The following is a 23,279-nucleotide window of genomic DNA, read 5'->3' as shown; positions in this document are numbered from 1 at the left end:
AACAACTCAGAGATTCCACTTTATACCAATCAGAATGGCTAAGATCAAAAACTCAGGTGATAGCACATGCTGGCAAGGATGTGGACAAAGAGGAGCACTCCTCCATTGTTGGTGGGATTGCAAGCTGGTACAACCACTATGGAAATCAGTCTGGTGGTTCCTCAGAAAATTGGACATATTACCAGCTTTACCACTCTTGGGCATATACCCAAATATGTGTGTGTGTGTGTGTGTGTGTGTGTGTGTGTGTGTGTGTGTGTGTGTGAAATTCTTAGGTAAATGGATGGAACTAGAATTAACAGGAATATTATCCTGAGTGAGGTAGCGCAGTCACAAAAGAACATGCATGGTACCACTCACTGATAAGTGGATATTAGCCCAAAAGCTTAAGTGGATATTAGCCCCAAAACTCAGAATACTCAAGATACAATTCACAGATTACATAAAGCTCAAGAAGAAGGAAGATCAAAATGTGGATGCTTTGGAGCTTCTTAGAAGGGGGAACAAAATACTCACAGGAGGAAAGGTGGAGACAAAGTGTGGAGCAGAGACTGAAGGAAAGGCATCCAGAGACTGCCCTGCCTGGGGATCTATCCCATATACAGTCACCAAATCCAGACACTAGTGGATGCCAAGAAGTGCTTGCTGACAGGAGCCTGATATGGCTGTCTCCTGAGAGGTTCTGCCAGAGCCTGACAAATACAGAGGCTGATGCTTGCAGCCAACCATTGGATTGAGCACAGGGTCCCCAATGGAAGAGTTGGAGAAAGGACTGAAGGAGCTGAAGGGGTTTGCAGCCCCATAGGAAGAACAACAATATCAACCAACCAGATCTCCCAGAGCTCCCAGGGACTAAACCACCGACCAAAGAGTACACATGGAGGGACCCATGGCTCCAGCCACATATGTAGCAGAGGATGGCCTTGTTGGACATCAATGGGAGGAGAGGACCATGGTCCTGTGAAGGCTCGATGCCCCAGTGTAGGGAATGTCAGGACGGGGAGGCAAGAGTTGGGTGGGTTGGTGGGGGAGCACCCTCATAGAAGCAGGGAGAGGGAGGATGGTATAGGAGGTTTCCGGGGGCTGGGGACAGGAACTAGGAAAGTGGATAATATTTGAAATGTAAATAAATAAAATATCCAATAAAAATTTATTTCTATAAAACAAAACAAAAAACTAAAAGCAAGAGAAACCTAGGTAGCTATAGAGCATTCTGAAGCCTGGATTGTATAACTGGGAAACAGCTGAAAATACAAAATACTAAATAATAATAAGAGACTCATTGACTTATCTGAAAGTCTTTAAAATGGATATAGTTATAGGTTGCTGGAGAGATGGCTCATTGTTTGAGGTGGCTTCTTGTTCTTGCAGAGGAGCTGGGTTAGATTCTCTGCACCCACATGGTAGCTTACACAGTTGGTAAGTTCAGTTCCAGGGAGATCTGTCAACTAATGCTCTCCAGTAGGCATCAGACATTTATATGACATACAGATATGCACACGAATATTCATATATACAATATAAAGTCTTTTTACTTAGTTTTACTTTGAGATGGGTCTTTCTTGTGTAGCCCTGGCTGTCCTAGAACTTGAAATGTAGACCAGGCTGGCCTTGAACTCAACGTTTTGTCTTCTTGTCTCTCTAGAAATTAGATTAAAGATGCGCATCACCACACCCAGCCAAAATGAATCTTTAAAAAAATGAAATTATTAGGAACACATTTTATTTTATTGATGTGCTGTTATAATTCTAAAATTAGAAAGTCAAATAAGATGAATCAATTTATATACCTATATATTCCCTCCCCTTTCTTTTTTGGTTTAAGACAGGATATCACTATGTGACCATGGCTGACTTAGAACTCACTATGTAGAGAGATCTTTCTGCCTCTGCCTTCCAAGTGTTGAGATATTTAGGACTATGTATTTTGACAGGTTCTTGTTTGGTTGGTTTTGGTTTTTTTGTTGCTGTTTTTCAAGACAGGGTTTCTCTGTGTAGCCCTGGCTGTCCTATAAATCACTGTGTATACCAAGCACTTTTGAATTCAGAGAGATTTGCCTGCCTTCCAAGTGCTGGGATCAGAGGCATGTGCCATCACTTCCCAGCTGCACTTTGACAGTTATATTCTTACTAACTTTAGAAGTATTTGAACATATATTGATAGTTGCTAATTTTATATTTTGTATTTAAGACAACCTATAGTAAATAAAGTAACTTCTGCTTTTTTTCAACTAACATATTTATTGTTTTTATTATGATGATTTTATTTATTTACAATCCAGCCATTGCCCACCTTCCTGGTCCCTTCTTCCACAGTTTCTCATTCCATTCCTCCTCCCTCCTGTCTCTGAGAGGATGCTGCCCCCAACCTCTTGCCCCCCTGCCCTCACCAGGACTCCCCACTTCCTAGGTGTAGGGTTGAATGGGGTCCTGTGTTCAATCCTTCACAGGGCTCAGGCTCCTCCTTGGGGAGGTGGAACACAGGAAGTTTTGACTGCACTTACCACATGTCAGAAATTTTGACTGTGGGTTGGCAATCCCATCCTTCCACTTGAGACCCTGTCTACAAATTGGAGGTTGATTCTTTGAGTTCCATCTCTCCACTGTTGGACATTTCATCTAAGGTCACTCTCATTGAGTCCTGAAAGTCTCTCACCTTTCAGGTCTCTGATACTTTCTAGAGGGTTTCCCCACTTCCACACCCCTGGGGGGGCTGCATGTTTCTATTCATTTTGCTGGCCCTGTGGTCTTCTCTTCTCCCCACTAACCCCATACCTGATCCTCTTCCCCTTTCACCTCCCCTCCTCTCTCCCACCCAGGTCCCTCCTTCCCTCTGCTTCCTGTGATTATTTTCTTCCTGTTTCTAAGTGGGATTGAAGCATCTCACTTGGGCCTTTCTGCTTGTTGAACTTCTTAGGATCGGTGGCTTATATCCTAGGTGTTCTGTACTTTTTGGCTAATATCCACTTATTAGCGAGTATATACCATGCATGTCCTTTTGAGTCTGGGTTACCTCACTCAGGATATTTTCTAGTTCCATCCATTTGCCTGTAAAATTCATGATGCTTTCATTCTGAATAGCTGAATAGTATTCCATTGTGTAAATGAACCACATTTTCTGTGTCCATTCTTTGTTTGAGGGGCATCTGGGTTGTTTCTAGCTTCTGGCTATTACAAACAATATGAACACTGTGAACATAGTCCCTGTGGTATGGTGGGGCATCTTTTGGGTCTATACCCAAGAGTGGTAGAGCTGGGTCTTCAGATAGATCTATTTCCAATTTTCTGAGGATCCTCTGGATTGATTTCTAGAGTGGTTGTACCAGTTTGCAGTCCCACCAACAATGGAGGAGTGTTCCTCTTTCTCCATGTCTTTGTCAGTATGTGCTGTCACCTGAGTTTTTGATCTTAGCCATTCTGATTGGTATAAAGTAGAATCTCTGAGTTGTTTTGCTTTGAATTTCTCTCATGACTAAGGACTTTGAACATTTCTGTGAGTGCTTCTTGGCCATTTGAGTCATTGTTGTGACTTCTGCTTTTTAAGTCCATTAATTAGAGAGACTTCATAATTTGTAATCTCTAGAAAATGGTAAAAATATATATTAAGAGAAATTATTACTGAAAGAAATCTTGTTTGTTGAACCTTGTTTGAATGAGTGATTCTTAAAAGTCATCAGAACCATTTACTAATTAAGGAGAACCTTAACTGTAAAATGTATATAGGATACTTTTCTAGTATAGTTTTAGAATAATTTAATACTCTTTCTTTTATTTGGATCTCTTAATTGTTGTTCACTAGTCATTGATCTGGATTAGTTTAGGAATTTCCTGAAGTTTCTTATAAATGTAACTTCTATTTGCCAGATGTAATTTGCCTTGAGGCTTACTGCTGAATAAACTTACTTTTTCTAGCTCTTTCTGAACTGTGGGTGGTTGGTTCAACTCAGCTGTTCTGGCCCAAACTCCTCTCTAAAATAACTGATTCAGACTGGCTTCTCTTGACTTCTGACTGAATTGTTCTGCTTGGCCTCAAACTAACTCTGGCAATCTGTTCTAATCTTCTTGTTCCTTCTCATTCTCTGGCTTGTCTGTCTTCACCTCAACCTGTCTCTGTAAAACTGTCCTAGTAAAACACTTGCGCACACTCATTCTCCCCACCCCCTCTGTACACTACTCTCATAAGTTGACTCTCTTTCCTGTGTTGTTCTTGCCTTTGCAGTTCTTTTAAGAATTGAGCGTATCTTTTCTGATTCGTTCTGTCAAATCTTTCTCTGATTTGTCACTTGGCCCCTCAATTCAGCATCACTTTCAAACATGGCTGCTTCCTTCTACAAACCAACTTTACTTTCATTGTTTGGGATTAAAGGTGTGTACTAAGAGCATGTCTATATTCCAGCCAGAGGGATTAAAGTTGTGTCATTCCAATCAGATCATACAGAACTAGAAGGTCTTTGAATTTGATCTCTTCATAGAAGAGCCATGTTGCTAGATTAAAATTCCTTTAGTTTCTTCTCCTAAATATAATGTAAGAAGTATTATACAAATATATCATTAAATTCAAGTTTAGGATGGTACATAATTGTGTATGAGTCAATGCATTTTTAAAAGAGCTTAAGTCTGGCCCAAGATGGAAGTACAGAATATTAGACATTTTTAACTCTCTCTCTGTGTGTGTGTGTGTGTGTGTGTGTGTGTGTGTGTGTGTGTGTGTATGTGCATGTGTGTGTGTCGAATGCATCCACATTTACAAAGATCAAGAGTTGACATCTGGTGTTTCTCCTCCTCCTGCTTTTCTTTTTTTATTCGTGAATTTTGAGACAAGGTTTCTCTGTGTAGTCATGACTATTTTGGAAGTCACTCTATAGACTGGGCTGGTCTTGAACTCAAGAGATCTGCCTCCCAAGTGTTGGGATTGTGCACCACCACCACCACCTGGCTGGCTGTTTCTTAATTAATTTTTTTAAAAAAATAGCTAATTTTTTAAAATTTTAACTAATTTAAATAATTAACTTCCTTCCTCCCTCCCTCCCTTCCTTCCTTCCTTCTTCTGTTTGAGATGGGATCTCTCATTGAACTAGGAGCTCACCAGTTCAGCTAGGCTGGTTGACCAGGCCTTTGAACCCTATGGGGTCCTTATGTTTTTTGTGTTTTTTTTCTTCAGCAGTGCAGGGATGACAGACATGTGTTGTGTGGTGCTGTGTCCAGCTGTTTTACATGGGTTCTGGGGGACTGCTGTCAGGTCTGCATGCTTGCAAAGCAAGCATTTTATCAACCGAGCTGTCTCCCTACTCAGCCCAGATTAACTTTAATTCTTAGATGGAAGAATGAGGTTTTAAACATAAGTGCTCTAAATTTCTTAGATCTTTTAGTGTAGGCTTAGACATAGTTTTCAAGTTAGATTTAGCTTTAAAATGTAATGATTTAGGTCTTTTCTAGGGAGGACCTATGGGAGAGTGGGAAATTTCAGGGTCCATTTAAAAGGTGCAAATTTGTATGCTGTCTCTATGACTCTTCTAGGATTTTGGGTAAATCACATGCTACCACCCCTATTTGTTCCTCAATTTATCTCTAAAGTAAAGAGATCAGTGAAAGTCACAACAAACCCAATTAGTTCTAATATTCCACGGTCTTTGAAATTAGAGAAATAGGTTGTGAGGCAGAGGGTGTAGGCTACTGGAGGCAAGCTTGTGATCATGGGGCTGCAGCCCTTCATGATGTTTAATGGACAGGCAGAACATCCTCACACACTGTTTTTGTTTACTTCTAGGGGTTATCAGCAGCAGGATGCCCATGAATTCATGCGCTACCTTTTGGATCATCTACACTTGGAACTTCAGGGTGGCTTCAATGGTGTTTCCCGCTCAGCAATTCTACAGGAGAATTCTACATTGTCTAACAAATGCTGCATGTACGACTTAGCTTACTTTTACTTTTACAACCCTTAGAAATGTCTGCTGGTATTGCTATGTGTAATTTTTTTTCTTGTCCCTTACTATGAACAAACCTTTTGTCTTGTTTTCCTTTATATTAACAGCCTGAAACATACACTGATATAAGAGTATTTGTTTTGCTGAGAAAGAAATTATTATCTCAGTCTGGATTCTATTCATTTACTTTTTTTTTTTTTTTTTAAATGACAGGGCTTTACTGTCTACCTTGGCTATCCTAGAACTCACAGTGTAAGCCTGCCTCCTGCATGTTGGCACCATGCTCAGCCTTTTTCTGTTGCTAGTATTGTCTATGCAGGATTCTTTAACTAGGAGAGGGATTTATAAAACACATTCCTCAAAGAAAGAAAGGAATAAGTTGGGTTGACTAATACTTTCTGGTAGTTGGTACTTAACCTCAAATCCTGCAGTGGTATGAGTTGCCAGGTTCCTCCAGGAACTTAAAGTTCCAGTCAGAGTGCTGTGTAGAAAGGGAAGACTTAAGATCCAACCAAGCTGTTTGTCCTTCTAGCATCAGTTTAAAACTAGTGTTGAGTAAAAATTTATGTTTATATATTATCATGGCATATTTTTTTTATCTTGGCATACTTATATATAAAAAATACTAAACTGGGCCGGGTGGTGGTGGCACATGCCTTTAATTCCAGCACTTGGGAGGCAGAGGCAGGTGGATTTCTGAGTTGGAGGCCAGCCTGGTCTACAGAGTGAGTTCCAGGACAGCCAGGGCTACACAGAGAAACCCTGTTTCAAATAAAAAACAAAACAAAACAAAACAAAAAAAACCTAAACTGGCTTCTATTAAAGATAGTCTCTATGAAATGAGAGAGTGTCATTATCTTATCATGCCATGGGCATTCCAATGGAATTTGCACTATATAATCTTCATAGAATATTCTTTTAGAACCAATTTCAGTATTACTGTATTTAAAGACTAGTAATTTTAGTTGGACAGTGGTGTTTCATGCCTTTAATCCCAACACTTGAGAGGCAGAGGCAGGCAGATCTCTGAGCTCAAGGCCAGCCTGGTCTACAGAATGAGTTCCAGGACAGCTAGGGAAAAAATATCATCCAATACTAAAATAAAGCTTTCCTTTTATTTCCTTCATTTCATGGGAGGAAAGTGTTTATTCAGCTTACATTTCCACACTGGTGTTCATCACCAAAGGAAGTCAGGACTGGAACTCAAGCAGGTAAGGAAGCAGGAGCTGATGCAGAGGCCATGGAGGGATGTTTCTTACTGACTTGCTTCCCCTGGCTTGCACAGGTTGCTTTCTTATAGAACCCAAGACTACCAGCCCAGGGATGGCATGACCCACAATGGGCCCTCCCACCCTTGATCACTAATTGAGAAAATGCCTTACAGCTGGATCTCATGGAGACATTTCCTCTATGGGGGCTCCTTTCTCTGTGATAACTCCAGCTTGTGTCAAGTTGACACACAAAATGAGCCAGTACAGAGGTATTTCATGATCTAGTGATACTTGTTAAAAGCATTTCTTACAGGGAGGTATTGGTGGTGATGAGATAGAAATGTAATACAATCGAAGAGCAACCACTTTGGAAATTATTTATGAATCTTAATGCTATACCCATCAGATGGCTGAAACTTGATTTTTTCAAGGAAGTGATTATGGGGAATGAGTTTTAATGTACTACTTTAATGAAGAAGTTTTCATTTCAGCTAATGGCAAGTGTGCATTGGCATGAAAGGGTCAGTTGTTGTCCTTCATGTTCAGTATATTTCAAGTGTTCTTTGGTTATGACACAATATAAATGGAAAACCTGAAATGGTTATTATGTCTTGTAGTTCCTAATGTCCCTTCATCCTTTTAAAATCCATTTCTTATGTGTGCAGTGGAGAAGTTGCTTGGATAAGTTTTTATCTGCATCATGAAAGTAGTTTTAACTTAATGTGGTGCAGAAAGTACTGTTCAGTCTAAGAGAAACTAGTTGCTGCGGGCAAAATAGGGTTTATTTTCTGGTTCAAGTAATTACTTATAATCTTACAAGGTTCACATACAAATATTTGTTTTAACACATTATTATTATTATTATTATTATTATTATTATTATTATTATTATTATTGACAGGGTCACAGTGTGTATTCACTGCACTTGCTATGTAAATCAGGCTAGTCTTGAACTTTTGGAGATCTGCCTGCCACAGACTCCTGAGTGCTGGAATTAAAAAAGTATGTGGCCTGACACTTGATCATCATAGCACTATGAATGAGAGCAGACACCGACTACCTCACTACTCATTCGTAGTGTCTTGGTTAAATAAAGGGCTTAGTGTGAAGAACAGCTGCATGACCTGAGTCCTAACTCTTGGTCCAGCATCTGAGTCTGAAAAGCAGGAATAGCAGAATATATGCAGCTGTGAATGCTCACTTTGCAAACAGGGATGCTCAGAATGGAGCTCATATCCAGGACACTCACTATTCCAGGTTCCCTTTCTTGTTCCTGAGCCTGTGGATAAGATACCAGCAAGAAGAGATGTTGCTTAACTTTTTTCTTTTTTCTCTTTCCTTTCTTTCTTCCCCCTCTCTTTAGATTTATTTATTTATTTAATGTATATAAGTACACTGTAGCTGTCTTTAGAAGAAGGCATCAGATCCCATCACAGGTGTTGTGAGCCACCATGTGGTTCCTGGGAATTGAACTTAGTACCTCTGGAAGAGCAATTGGTGCTCTTAATCTCCGAGCCATGTCTCCAGCCCTCAGTTGCCTTACTTATTACTGATAAAATAATGGTGAACACTTGAACTGCTGTTTGGCATAAGGATTTTTTCTCTAGCAAGTTTTGGAGTCAGGTGTTGTTCCTTTTGCTTTCCATGTTCTGTTAATGGAGCTGGAGCAGAGACATGACTGTTAATGGAGCACTATGTGGTTAAGTTTGTCTTTGTTCCATAAGGAACTGTTTACAAATACACAGCACTTCTTACTCAATCTGTATTAAATGTCTTTACTTCTTTAGGTTGAGGATCAAATAGTTTGGAACATTCTGTACCCTCAGCAAGTGAAAGATTAAAATGTAAGGCAGTTGCTTCTTTTTTGAGGGGTGTGTTAGGGATGATGAAGCTGTCATCTGGCCCCATATACAGTCATGCATGAGATCTGTTTGCCCAGTGTTAATGCTTCAAGGATCAAAAGAGCATTTTATCAAGCTGTTTTTCCATGTGGTGTTGTCTTTAGAAATGGAGCATCAACTGTTGTCACAGCAATATTTGGAGGAATTCTCCAGAACGAGGTCAACTGCCTCATATGTGGCACAGAGTCGAGGAAGTTTGATCCATTTCTAGGTAAGACATACTGACCAGGGTATGCTGCTATGTTCTTCGGTAAACCTGTAGTGAAGTCACATGCCTTTAACAACTCTGGTTATCTCTTTTTAAGATCTCTCCTTAGATATTCCAAGTCAGTTCAGAAGCAAGCGTTCTAAGAATCAGGAAAATGGGCCAGTTTGTTCCTTACGAGGTAAGTGCATTTAATGTTGAGTGTTTCTGTTAGAGCTCACAGTCTGTTCAGTGTTTTATGTGTGTGTGGTTCACAACTGTGCTGTTCTTACTTCCAAGATCCTATTTCAGAATGTATCTCAATGAAGAGTAAAATACTTAGATTTATCCTTTTTTTCCTATATTTTTAATATTGGCTTTTTTCCCTAGCCAAATGAAACAGGATTTAGTTTATCCCACACATATCTTCAAACAGAGGAAAGAATTCTTACTGGAGTTTCATCAGTTACAACAATAGTTTCAGAAACCAAGTGATGTAATGTCCGGGTAGGTCCTAAGGCTGTCTTTTAATGGCAAGACCCCTAAAATCCTCATGTACTGTGGGAGATTTTGAATTTATTTTTTCCTTAATGAGTATTAGGTAATCAAGAAAAAAGACCCAATTGGAAATGTGTGGGGAAAGATTCCAGATGGCTGTATGGAAGTGTCTTGTATGCCATTAGGCTCATAAGGAAACTGCAGCCCTGGATGCCTTGGAACCGTCTGTGTAGACCAGGCTACACCTTCAACTCAACACTTGCCTTGGCTTCTCAAGTGCTGGGATTCAAGACATGTGTCCTCACTCTCAGTGCAAAAAAGTGTCTTGAGAAGTGATGTTTGAGAGGCTAGGGGAACTTTAGAAATCAGCATGGGGAGTCTGAAAGGCACCAGGAACTAGGACAAAGCAAATTGCAGGACTTCCTCTAACCAGTTCTAACCAGTTCTAACCAGTGGCTCCTCCACACCAAGGGAAAGAGTAAGCAATAAAATGCCAGCAATTCTGTCTGCAGCAGACACTGGGCCCAACCACAGGACCCCATAGTCTCTAGCCCGAGATTCTTTGTGGGAGGATCTGCTTCAAGAGCAAATCACTGTGCCACCCTAGAGCCCAAGCTGCTTACTGATAGGCCACATCCCCCCTTAGGGCATAGAATTACCTTAGAGTACAAGGCAGCTCTTCTGAATCCCACTCATAACTGCTTGTGCAAAAACACCAGTGTATTACTGCTGACCCCTTGGAAAACTGAGGAACTTAGAGCTACATGTCCAGAAACACAGCTAAGATGGCCTCATGCCTGGCATCAGTGGGATTTAGCACATAGGAACTACAGACATTCTCATCTACAGTGTTAGTTTCTAGTGTTACCCAGAATTGGTCTTGAGATCAGAACAATAGTCATCCATGTCCTAGAGTTCTAGAACTGCAGACAAAGCCACATGCTCTGGTACTAGCCATGTCTGACCTGCATACACTATGGGTGAACATAGAACAAGAAACTGTATGAAGTGAGGAAGTGTTTGTGAAAGCCCCATAAATAGGACTTACTCCAGAGAGTAAAGGGAAGGTGAAAGGCACTGAAACTTCCCAAATCTTCAGAGAAACTGGATGCCCACACATACTAGAAGCTTGGAACATCCAAGTTCAACAGAAAAGACCAGCAACTGTGTGTTACAGTGAACATGTCAGAAGTACAAAATAATTCTGAAGACAGCAAGAGAAAAGTAACTTGGAGAATACTCATTATATTTATAGTAGTTTTTACAGCAGAAAGCTAAAAGGCCAAAATGGTGTTAAATTATGTATTCAAACAACAGCGTGGTAGCTATTATCATGAAAAACACATGAATGGGGGGCTAGCAAGATGGCTCAGTGGGTAAGAGCACTGACAGCTCTTCCGAAGGTCCTGATTTCGGATCCCAGCAACCCATGGTGGCTCACAACCACCCATAATAAGATCTGTCGCCCTCTTCTGGTGCATCTAAAGACAGTTACAGTGAATTATGCAGGAGTGAGCAGAGCTAGCAGAGGTCCTGAGTTCAATTCCCAGCAGCCATACACATGATAGCTCATGGCCATCTGTACAGCTTCAGTGTACTCATACACATAAAATAAATAAAATAAAATAAATTTTTTTAAAAATAGAAAAACACATGAATGTACTGAAGTCACTAAAAGTGAAACATTTGCATGACAGAAAACTACCAAATTAAAAAAAGAGAGATAAAACAAAAAATACATGAAACAAACAGACAGCCACCAGATAAATGAAGAAAACTTTACCTACCAGTAGTAATCTTAAATGTAAATAGTTTGTTAGCCAGCCCAGAGAAAACATGCAAAGTAGTCTAAAAAATTAACTCACAAAGATATCACACAGCTGTTTTAAGGAAGCCACTCTGACACTTGCTCAGTTTCCAATCCTACCCATTTCAGTAAATTGTATAGTTAGAAAGCCCATTCTGAACCCATGGAGCTTCGCTTAGCCTGAGGTTAAACTGCTACTGTCAGTTATACTACTTATTTATTTTTAATGGTTTTAATACCCCGAAATTTGAAGTCATGTATTCACTATGAAAGAAATAAAAACAAACCTCCTACAAACAATGACACAGTTGAAGTGTGTGTGGAGGGGTGCTTTGTAACCTTTTTATGACTAATATGTCTTTTTGTCTACTTTGCAATGCAGAATTTTTAAAGTTCTAACCCTGCTGCCTACAAGTTATATACTTCACTGGTAAAGATGCACCTAGACCCAAAGTAAAAGGTTGGAGAAAAGACACAAGTCCATTATGTATTAATAAACAGCTCAATTCAAAAGATTTAACAATTACATAGACCTCACATGGAGCCACCCAAATATAAAGCAAATATTATTTCTGTACACTAGAGCATCTTATACAACTAGAGCATGTTGAATTTTTTTTTTTTTATGTAGAGATGGAAGTGTAAGTCTTGTACATACTTCAAGTCTACTGCAGAGCCGGACCTGGACATTGTCCTAGGATTTTGAGTATTTACTAGAGGCTTGAATCCTGTGCTCTATTCAAGCCTTCTCTTTTCAAATGAAATTGTATGTTTATGCCCTGGAGACCTCACTGGGTGAAGTCTTGCCCTCAGGTTACCAATTCTGTTATTCCAACAGAAAGTATAAACATATTTACATTGTATTATAGTTGTGTATGTAGACATCAGAGGACAGCTTGGAGGAGTTTGCTCTCCTTCCACCTCATAGGTCCTAGAGATCTGACTTGGCAGCTGATGCCTTACCCACTAGAGCCATCTGTCTCATTGGCTCTAGAATGTAAGACTTATCTTTTAACAGTACAAATCTTTTTAACAACATAGATTTGTTCAAGCCACTTCATCCACTTTCAACTGCTCACACCCCCCTTCAAATCTACACATGTTCTTAATGTTTTTCCTATATTTGTGTAAATCTGGAAAAAAAGCAGTGAGCTATAATCATGATACAATCTGTGTACATTATACGGTTTTAAAATTTTCTTTACCAAATAAATTAGTCCATAATGTAACTCAGCTTCACTCAGGGTAGCAGAACACAGACAGATACTGCAGATGGTAGCCTATATGCCAATTACCAATAGACTGCTTTAACCCTCAGGAGTTCACTCTATTGTCTGCTTTTCTGTTGGAGTTCTGATCTTTTTACAGTCCTGCCAGAAAGGATTTTCAGCCTACAGAATTCTAGGGCATCTCTACCTTGTTGCTCCAAACTTTTGTATATTCTTTCTACAAACCAATTCTAAGGCCCACAGATCATAAAGTCAGATTTACGACACACAGACTCCATTTTTCCATACCACTTCTCTGTGTTACTTTCCTAACATAGGAGAATACAGAGATAGCAACATAGTGGAGAAAGGGTTTATTTTGGCTCACAGTGTAAAAGGTCACAGTCTACCATAATGGGAAGGGCATGGAAACAGGGTTCTCTCTTTGGCAGTGGAAGCTTGTGGTATAACTTAACATCTTATGGACTGGGAAGCACAGAACCCCTTCACAGCAGATCTAAGTCTTGGGTATCACTGGCAATCTTATTCCTTAATGTCCCACCTCCTTCAGCCAGGCTCCACCTCTTAAGATTACACAGCCTGTCCAAACAGTACATAGTTCTTGGAGACCAAGTGTTCAAATACATGGTCTTACTGCAGGGAATTTCACCTTTAAACCATAACAAGCTGGAACTCTGCTATTGAATGTGGTCACTTCACCCTCTTCTAGAGGAAGAGGCCAATAGGCAAAATGAGTAAACCACAGAAGAGGAAGGCAAACTGTCAGCATTTGCAGATGGATTGATTACATACCTAAAACATTTAATCAGTCTCTCTCTCTTGTGTGTCTATTTTACATACAGAACCAAATGCCTTACACGTGCTAGATGTACACCTGACCACTGAGCTACATCCTGAGCTCACCCTTCAGCTTCAGTAGTGAGGATTGAACCCAGGGCCTCAGGCATGTTAGGCAAGCTCTCTGCCACCAAGCTATATATCTCCACCCCCAGTCATTCTTCAGTAAAAAAAGAAAAGCATGGTATACAAGCAGTTCTTTGATTAATGAATTCTAAACACAGAGAGGCTTAGTGAGTGGGTCACATAGGAAATAGAGGAAGGGTCTGGAGAGATGGTACAGAATGAAAAGCACTGGCTGCTCTTTCAGAAGACTTGGGTTCAATCCTAGGAACACACATCGTAGCTCACAACAGTAGGCCATTCAGTGCTTGCTCTCTTTTGGCTTCTTGGGGTACTGTAAAGACATGGTATATGAACATACATGTAGACAAACACCTGTACACAAAATAGAATAAAAGAAAATAAACAAAAAAATAGAGGAAAAAACAATTCATTTTGGACACAGCAAGACTCTATTGTAGTAGCAGCAAAACCTTACAAGTATTTAATAATAAACTTAAAAATATGCAAGACCACTGGGCATGGTAAAGAATACCTGATAATCCCAGCACTTGTAGCCAGAACAGGAAGGTTTTCAGTTTGAGGGTGGGCTACATAAAAGAAACAAATAATCTAGAGGAAGAAAGTAATAAAAACCTCACCCATATCATGTGTGGTAAGACCCAGCATCAAAACAGCACAGTTTTCTTCAAAATTACTCCCTACATTTGTTCAAAAGTTTCTCTGTAGGCAGATATTGCTTACCAGAAGCTAAAGAAATCAAGTGGAGGTGAGATAGAAGTTGGGTAGGAATGTTCTAAAAGACTAAAACAGTACTAGTAGTTGATACAAAAATATGTGCATATTACACAACAAAGAAAAATTTCAAACCTGGAGCAAGACCAAATCAAATCAGACAGTGTACACAGTTTCTGGTAGCATCATTGTCTTAGAGCACAGCCCTGGCTTTGGCCTGGGAGTCACCCTGGCTCTAGACCTTGCTAGAACAGTTCCTTCACATCCAGGGCTGTGATTCCCAGTCAGGTAACAGTTCTAACGGTGTGAGGTGGCTCTTGAAAAGGTCTACCTAATTTGTCTTCGTAGGTATTCTGCCAGTATTTTTCTGTTTTTCTGGCACTGCTTACTGCCAGAGACTGGAGTCAAAACTGACATAGATGCAGCCCCCAGTGACCTCCAATAGGTCAGGGTTGAATAGATTTTTGTTATGTGATTAGAAAGATAACATTAATAGGTACACCAAAGGAACAGTCACAAAATATTGTAAAATTGTTTGAGTAAATATGTGTGTGTGTGTGTGTGTGTGTAAGTGGCTAGTGATGAAATTTAGGTAAGATAAAAAATGTGTGCCTTCATTTTTCATGGGTGGAACTATATTGAACCCAGGTTCACCCAGGAGCTTGCACATAGCTAGGCAGGCACACCACTGAGCTGTGTGCAAAGCTTTTAGTATCTTTTATTTGAGGATGGGGTCTTTTTAAGTACCTACTTTGTCTGTAAGATCACTCCATAGCCCAAGAAGACCTAAGCTTGTAATCCTCCTCTCTTAGTGTTCTAAGCAGCTGGGTTTAAAGTCTGCACCATTAGGCACAATTCATGTGCATTACAATTCTTAAGAACTTTTCCAATGAAAGTGTTATCCAGGAAGAACTGTAATTGTAACCTTTTTCTGACTTTTAAACATTTATAATTATATAATCTTAAAGGCAATAAGATATGTATCCTTTCTAACTATGGGTTCACTAAGTTATTCTTTGTAGAGTTCCAAAGGTGACCTAATTACTAAAACAAACTGGTTTTACTTCTTTCCATGGAGATGCTACTTGAACAGTTTTTTCATGTGGAAAACTGCCAGTTGTGAAATAGAGGCCCTCAAATGTGAGAATCTTGAGTTTCAAAAAGTGGTGTTATTTCTCCCTAGAAATGTACTAACATTGATAATGTACTGTCAGCACATCCTTCCTCACACCCTCAACAATAAATGAACAGAGATCAAGGAAGCTTTGGCAAGCTGAGGGTGCTGATAGTAGACTATTTGTCAGCCATGCAGTTTGCTTTCAAGTATGGGCTTCTACAGAACAAGACACACCAGAACATTCTGGGCTCACTCTGACGATGCTCAATTCTGTGAACATTAAAGATACGCTGTCTCTGGGTAGGCAGTCTCCCTTTTTTTTTTTTTTTTTTTAAAGCAGTGTGTGTGTGTGTGTGTGTGTGTGTAAAATATGTTTAAAAAGGCCTTCCTTAGTATAGAAAAGCATGTTCTAGCTGGCAGTGTAGTTTAGCTGGCAAAGCACAGGCTATGAAGTACTTGTTTCTGAGGTAGAAATCAGAACTCATATAAAAATGCTAGGCATGCTTAGGGCCTCTACACAGGGGAGGAAGACAGAGTAGGGTGTCTAGAACTTGCTGGCCAGTCAGTCTGGATAGTGAGCTCCAAGCCAAAGAGTAAACTTTCTCCAAGGAGGTAGGTGACATGCCTGAGAATGACATCTCAGGTGGTACTCCTGCCTCTGTGTACATACACAGGAGTGCATACACAAACAGGCATGCGCACATGTGCACACACACACACACACACATCTTTTTTGTTTTTGTTTTTGTAAGAAACCTGGTAAGTCTAGAATTTGGGGAAAGCTGACCAAACAACAAACCCCCAAAAGAACACAAGCATCCTTCAGGCTAGTGCTAGATTTCACCATGGTTAAAGATTTGGCTATTTAACACTGTGACTTGAAAATGGTTTACAGATTAGGTGTGATAAGTATACAGTTGCACACCTTGCTTTTAAAAGGTGGAGGCAGGAAAATCCTCCTGAATTCTAGCCCAGCATGGACTACACAGTGAGACCCTGTCTCAAGAAGGCAAAACAAAACAACCGATAAATAAAAGGCTAGAATTATGGGATAGGCACATTAGGCTTGTTTTCTGTGTTTTGCCATGAGATAAAGTACTGGGATTCCTGGAACACAAAGGGAAGGAAGCTTTTGGAAATCCCAGAGTGGAGGCTACTGCAGTGGGCAGATCCCCCAAACCCAGCCATGTCCTACCATTGTCCCTTTACTCAGCTCTGACCTGATGCAGCTATAGTAATATGATGATCACATATGTCATGGCAGATGGGAAGCTCCTGAGCCAGCTGAACATGAGTGAGAGACACTGAATAGAGTTCTTAGAGCAGTTTAAAATGAAGTCTAGCATCTACCACTCATGGTTACCACTGTACCTACCGTTCATACCTTCTAATGCATTATGGGTTTTCCTAATTTTGATCTTGCTTGTAATTTAGTTGAGGGAAAATTCTGGGCAGTCACTGTAAGTATCTCAAGAGGGCAGGAAGGGTAAGGAGGCACTGGGAGACAGTGTAGAGAAGAGGGCAAGCAGCACTGAGGAACACTTACACTTGGTTTTCCTAAGAGAACAGGATTATGGCAGGGTGCTGGTGTGCTGGTATATAGACCTGCTTTGCCATTGCTTATGTGAAGTGTGCTAGAGCCTTATACTGCCCACATAGCTGATGAGGTGTACTAGCCATGGTAGATGGGAGACCAGCTAGTATTCTGTGCATTATATGTTTCAGTTTCAAAAGTTGCAAATGAGTTTCTCTGAAATCTTGATATCCACTCTTGAGAGCTCAGTACCTACCTCTACAGCAGTTCCCAACCTGTGGGCTGAGACTCCTTCGGGCCTTTAGGAGTCACCTAAGACCATTGGGAAACATATTTACATTAAAATTCTCAACATTAGCAAATTAACAATTCTGAGGTAGTGAAGAAAATAATGTTATGGTTGGGGATCACTACAACATGAGGAACCATATTAAAGGGTCACAGCATTAGGAATGTTGAGAACCATGGTCTAAGACATCAACTTCCTGAAAGCAACAATTTCCATTACCAAAAGAGACTGGCTGTGCTGTCTACTAACTCATTAGTCACCCTCTAAATAACATGCTTCCCATGCTGGGGTAGCCCACACCCAGGGGAGCATTTTCATGTTTGTTTTCAATTAATACATTTTTCATCTACAAGTCTCTTGCTGCTTTAACATGTTCCTATGTGTTTATGCTACTACAAATAGAATCGTCTTATGTCCTTTATGACTAGTGCATTGTTAGTGTATGGAAGTGCACTTGTGTTTGTAAGTGACTTGGTATCTTGTCTTTTCAGTTCTTTTTTTTTTTTTTAGAATTATTTATTTTATGTATATGTGAACACTATGGCTGTCTTTAGATACACTAGAAGAGGACACTGGATCCCATTACAAATGGTTGTGAGCCACCATGTGGTTGCTGGGAATTGAACTCAGGGCCTCTGGAAGAGCAGTCAGTGCTCTTACCCGCTGAGCCATCTCTCCAGCCCTTGTCTTTTCAGTTCTAACAATATCTTTTGCATACCATCTATTTTGTAAGTGCTTTCCTGGGCCCTGTCTTTGGTATTGCAGCCACTGCCATATAAAGAGCCATCTAAACTGTTTCTGTGCCCTCTTTGAAGAGTCCATGTTTTATAATGACATCTTTGACCCATCTGAGTTGTTCTGAGAGGTGCAGTGCCATCTAGATGGTGGTTTAGCGCATGGCTATCTACTGCTTCCCCAGAGCTTTCCTTCCTTTGCTCTTTGTCAAGTGGGAACTACCTATAAGGGCTATTTCTGGTCTTTGGCTATTTCCTCACCATTTTGACTAATTTTATAGGGCAGTTGGGTGGAGTCAGCTTTCCTCTCACTGATGCACTGGATGCTGTGAGCTGTCAGTGCAGCTTTTCACAGACCCCTTGCTGGAATCTCTATAGGAACTGTTGGACTCTCAAGTTTTGGAAAAAAGTGACGTCCCGCTAATGTTGTCTTTCTGACCATGTAACTTCTTCTGTATTAGACTCGTGGATTTTCTACATATAAAATCACCCTATTTACAGATTTTAATTTTTCCTCTCCACTTTAGATTGTCTTTTATTTCTATTTCTTGCCTCATTGCTCTGACTGAAACTTTCCAGCCATGTTGAACAGATGTAGCAAGCATTGAGGTCCTTGTCTTGTTTTCACTGGAATGGGATTTCACCCTCAGGTTTTTCATCTGTGACTTTTTATCATGCTAAGTTCTTTACTCCTAGTCTGAGTGTTAAACAGTAATTCTGAATATGGAAACTGTATTTTTTCCTCATTCCATGGCCCTTTTCCCACATCCTCTAAACTCTGCCACAATCAGCTTTTTACATAATGCAGCATACAGTGGTTGGTGAAAACACCCATGGTTAGTTTCAGAACTTGAGAGCACCATAGTGACCATCTAAAAGGGTGTCATAGTACCAGCCAGTCTGCATTGTAGCCCATGATCTCTATAGTTACAGAGAGTAGAACTTGAGAGACCCTGAGGATACAGCATCCTATATATTACTTATAAATTTGGGCTTAGTAGCAGAGGCTTGCTCCAGGAAGGGTAAGGCTGAAATAGTATGTCTTGAGGACCACTGGAATAAATAGGATCCATTAGGATCAAGCTGAGGAAAGAAGGGAAAGCTGAGAAAGGTTTAAAGGAGGAAGTGAAGGTTGAGCTGAGAGGGAGCCTGTTGTGATCATAAAAGGAGAAAGCTATAAGAAAATGTTCTGGAGAGGTGTGGGGGAAGGGGGTGCCTTGGCAGGCCCATGCCTAGGCATCCCTTCCCCCCTGAGGGACCAGACACATGCCAGTATAGTATAGAATAGAGTTTATTTAGGGCATAGGGAAGGGAGTTAAGAGGGTAGCAGAGGCAGAGAAAGGCAGAGAGAAGGAGAGAGTTGAGAAGTAGGGGGCTGGTGAGATGGCTCAGTGGGGAAGAGCACTGACTGCTCTTTGGAAGGTCCTGAGTTCAAATCCCAGCAACCACATGGTGGCTCACAACCATCTGTAATGGGGTCTGATGCCCTCTTCTGGTGCATCTGAAGACAGCTACAGTATACTTACATAAAAAAAAGAGAGAGAGAGAAGTAGGGGATGGCCATGACCATGTGGAGAGAGGGGGGAAAGGTATGGGGAGAGAGAGGGAGCAAGGGAGGAAGAGACAAGGGAGAGAAGCAGGAGTAAGAGAGAGAGGAGGGGGCAAGCAGCCCCTTTTATAGGGCCAGGCCATTGCCAGGTAACCATGGGGAGGAGCATACCTGGCTGCTGCCAGGTATCTGTAGGGTGGAGTTTGTACAGAATGCTAACAGAGCCTATATGTGGCTTGAAGGTATTGGTATCCTAGAGCAAAAGTAGTGACTAGTGCATGGACCTTATGATCCATAGTGGCCCATTAAGTATCAGGCTGCACCTAAGCTCTGCTAGACATTGCCGTTCTGGCACTAGAGCAGGGAGGCCAAGGCTGACTAACCTGAAACTCCTGAGAACAGTGATACTGCTTTTCCTTACCCAGCCAGGTTCTGCTTGCTACCCAACTTACCAAGCAAATCCACTGCTTTAGGAATCCAGAGTTTATAAAAATAAGCAAAGACATTAACACAGCAGCCAGGGGCCACAATCAGGAAGAATCTGAGGAAGTGACTAACCTGGACCTGGCTCTCACACATCTGCAGGTTCTCACTCCACATGATGCAGACTCAGGCTGCTCAAGTATGAGAGGCAGTTTCTTGTTTTGAGAGTTGGGTACACAGACATTTGTATTTTTCCACATAGGATACTTATCTTTCATAGACAGATTCTAAGTTACTAACCATAGCAGGAATTCAGAAATACTTCCTGTACAGGCCCCAGTGAGCACAGAGGCCTTTCGTCTTCTCTTGCAGTATAATGGCAGCCAGACCATGTATGAACAGAGCCTTATCTACAGAGTTAGGTGGCTGGCCACTTTACCAAACCTCAGGTTAATCAATCAAAATCTTTAAAAGAAATATAGTAGCTCTGCCTTATCTAGGGGGCTTGAAATAAACAGTCTGGACAAAGGATTTAGATTACTTATCTACACTCTGTGTTCATTTTAAAATTGACTTTTATTTTAAAATTTAAATGACTTTTTTTTTATGTGTTTGGGTCACACATTGAGAGTAGATAACTATTGAGATGTTGATTTAATCAAGAATCCATCTTCATTTCATTTACGTGAGAAGTGTAAAAGCTAGGTGTTTGTTTCTCCCCAGCAAACATTTCTGATCTTCAGCTTGCTCTGAGGATGGTTGACTTTTTTAAAGTTACAAAGCTGAAAAACACGCTTGAAACCTGGGTCATTTTACCTCAAAGTAGTCTTTTCCCCACGGTGCACCTCATTATAATGCTGTCAAACCCCAATCTTCTCACAGACTGTCTTCGAAGCTTCACTGACCTAGAGGAACTTGATGAGACGGAGTTGTATATGTGCCACAAGTGCAAAAAGAAACAAAAGTCTACAAAAAAGTTTTGGATTCAAAAACTCCCCAAGGTCAGTGACACGTTTCAGTTAGGGTCTATTTTCAGGTAAACTACGTGAGCAGTGCTGGATTGGTCTGTAAGGTTTGCAGTCAAAGCTGAAACCTCTGATGATTTGTAAGGTACACAGGAAGAGAGCAGGGTCGGTGTTGGAAGAGAAACTGGGGCACCTAATACACTGAGCCTGCAGTGCTGGGCAAGCACTGACAGGTGAGTCACCCTGGAGTCGGGTCTCAGTCTCCTCTGTTCTGTCACCAGGCACTGTGCTTGCACCTGAAAAGGTTTCACTGGACAGCGTATTTAAGAAACAAAGTCGATACATATGTTCAATTCCCACTGAGAGGCCTGGACATGAAGTGCTACCTACTAGAGGTAAGGCGGCAGGGGGAGGAAGTCTTCACAGAGTAGGCTCTGGGCTGCCCTTGACAACTGCGCCTAACTGAGCCCTTGGGGCACTGTCTCTTTTTTTTTTCTGAAGCCGGAAAACAGTGGCCCAGATAGTTGCCTCTATGACCTCGCTGCTGTGGTTGTACACCATGGCTCTGGGTGAGTTGTCAGCTTATTGGAGTTGGTAGCCACACAAGATAGCATGCAATTTCTAGTTACTCGCAGATTGTCCCAGTACTCCTTAAAAATGGATTCTGGGTCATAATAGGGGTGCAGAATGTTCCTCTGTGTGGAACATTCCTGTAAGGATACTGTGAAGCATGAGGAGCATATGGAAGGAGAATCACGAGCACTCCATCTTTTACTCTGCACCACTATAATCCGTTCCTTATGCCAGTTCCAATTGAAGAGGTAATATTTGAAATAACATACCATGTTATCTACTTTTAAAGATTTTTAGTTTTGCCAAATAACATCCAATTTTTCTTTTTCATCCTGAAAGTTTGGGGTGTACTTTGGGTGTACCTTTTTCATTGCTGGTCTGATAAAAAATAGTTATTTTACTTTCAAACTTGGACCAGTGTACTTGGGCAAGCCACCACCCATATCACAGTTCTTTCCCCCACTGCATATATGGCTCCATCAGCTTGTCAAAACTGTGATCTGGAAGGAGGCTGAGCCCTACTCTTTTATAAGCATCCTGTTGCTTCTAAGTTTGTAGGATTTTCATGGGCATAAGAAAAATCAGAGCTGGGCAGTGGTGGCACACACCTTTAATCCCAGCACTTGGAAGGCAGACAGATTTCTGAGTTTGAGGCCAGCCTGGTCTACAGAGTGAGTTCCAGGATAGCCAGGGCTATACAGAGAAACCCTGTCTCAAAAATAAATAAATAAATAAATAAATAAATAAATAAATAGGAAAATCAGACGTATTCTACATTAATAGTTAACAGGGACATTCTGCCTCACCTTTTATTCCTGAAATCCCTGCTAAAGATACAGAATTTGCTGAGTCGTCTTCCAGTCTGTTTGATCCTTGCCTCTGATCCTCTGGCAAGTTTGTATTTGGCAATAATTATCCCTTTTTCCCCCTGATATCCTACTCTTGTTTTATGGATGGGGTGTTGCAGTGTCTTCCTGACACTGCTGGTACTGGACAGTTTCGGGTCCTCTCTGCATGGATTCCACAGTGACTGCCTCTTATAGTCCACCCCCCAACCCCCACCTCCTATCTCTAATGCCATTTCCTTTCCCAGTAAATGGGAGAACAAGATGATGCTAAGGATCTTTGTAGTAGCTGTAGAGGTCTCTAGACCACCTGCTCTCATCTCACCAGGCAGTGCTGATAGACAAAGCCCTTCATGACCAAGTCACAGGGCAGCTGTCTTGAGGGCAGACAGATTCTCTGGCATTGGTTTTGCTTGTGTCCAGAGGCTTCCAAGGCTGCCTACAGCTCTCTAGCTTCTGAACTAGCTCAGTGCCATCTTCTTTGTTCTAGAAATTCATTTTTGTGGTCAATTGGTGTATTATTTGTTTCCCAGTGTCAATATATTCCTTGTCTGTGGGTTTAGAGGAAGGTAAACATAAGAGCTCAACTAAGCATCTCAAACTAGAGATCTCTAGCATTTATTCTCTAATTACTGTGCTTATTAAAATTGATGACCTTTAACACTGCTCAGCTGTAAAGATCCTTTTGTGACTTCTGTAGCTTTTTCTCATTATCATTTGAGACAGGCTCTCACTATGTAGCCCTAGAACTTACTGTGTAGGCTGCCCTCAGACTCACAGAGATTCATCTGTCTCCCAAGTGCTGGGATTAAAGGCGTGCAATACCCAGTCCTTTTTGTATTTATTATTTTACTTCTG

General features: G+C 41.0%; 1 protein-coding gene across 3 annotated transcripts in view; it reads left to right on the top strand.

Moving 5' to 3' along the window:
* Usp3 (ubiquitin specific peptidase 3) overlaps positions 1–23,279 on the top strand; it is an 87,166-nt gene that overhangs the window by 61,468 nt on the left and 2,419 nt on the right. For all 3 annotated transcript variants that reach the window (XM_031346076.1, XM_031346077.1, XM_031346078.1), the window contains 6 exons: positions 5,768–5,908; positions 9,144–9,250; positions 9,345–9,425; positions 20,921–21,039; positions 21,285–21,398; positions 21,505–21,572. In XM_031346076.1, the coding sequence (XP_031201936.1) occupies positions 5,768–5,908; positions 9,144–9,250; positions 9,345–9,425; positions 20,921–21,039; positions 21,285–21,398; positions 21,505–21,572 (630 nt within the window). The remainder of the gene's footprint in view (positions 1–5,767; positions 5,909–9,143; positions 9,251–9,344; positions 9,426–20,920; positions 21,040–21,284; positions 21,399–21,504; positions 21,573–23,279) is intronic.

The sequence above is a fragment of the Mastomys coucha genome, unplaced genomic scaffold, assembly GCF_008632895.1.
Source record: "Mastomys coucha isolate ucsf_1 unplaced genomic scaffold, UCSF_Mcou_1 pScaffold23, whole genome shotgun sequence".
Lineage (NCBI taxonomy): Eukaryota > Metazoa > Chordata > Mammalia > Rodentia > Muridae > Mastomys > Mastomys coucha.
This window is presented reverse-complemented; position numbering and strand designations above follow the sequence as displayed.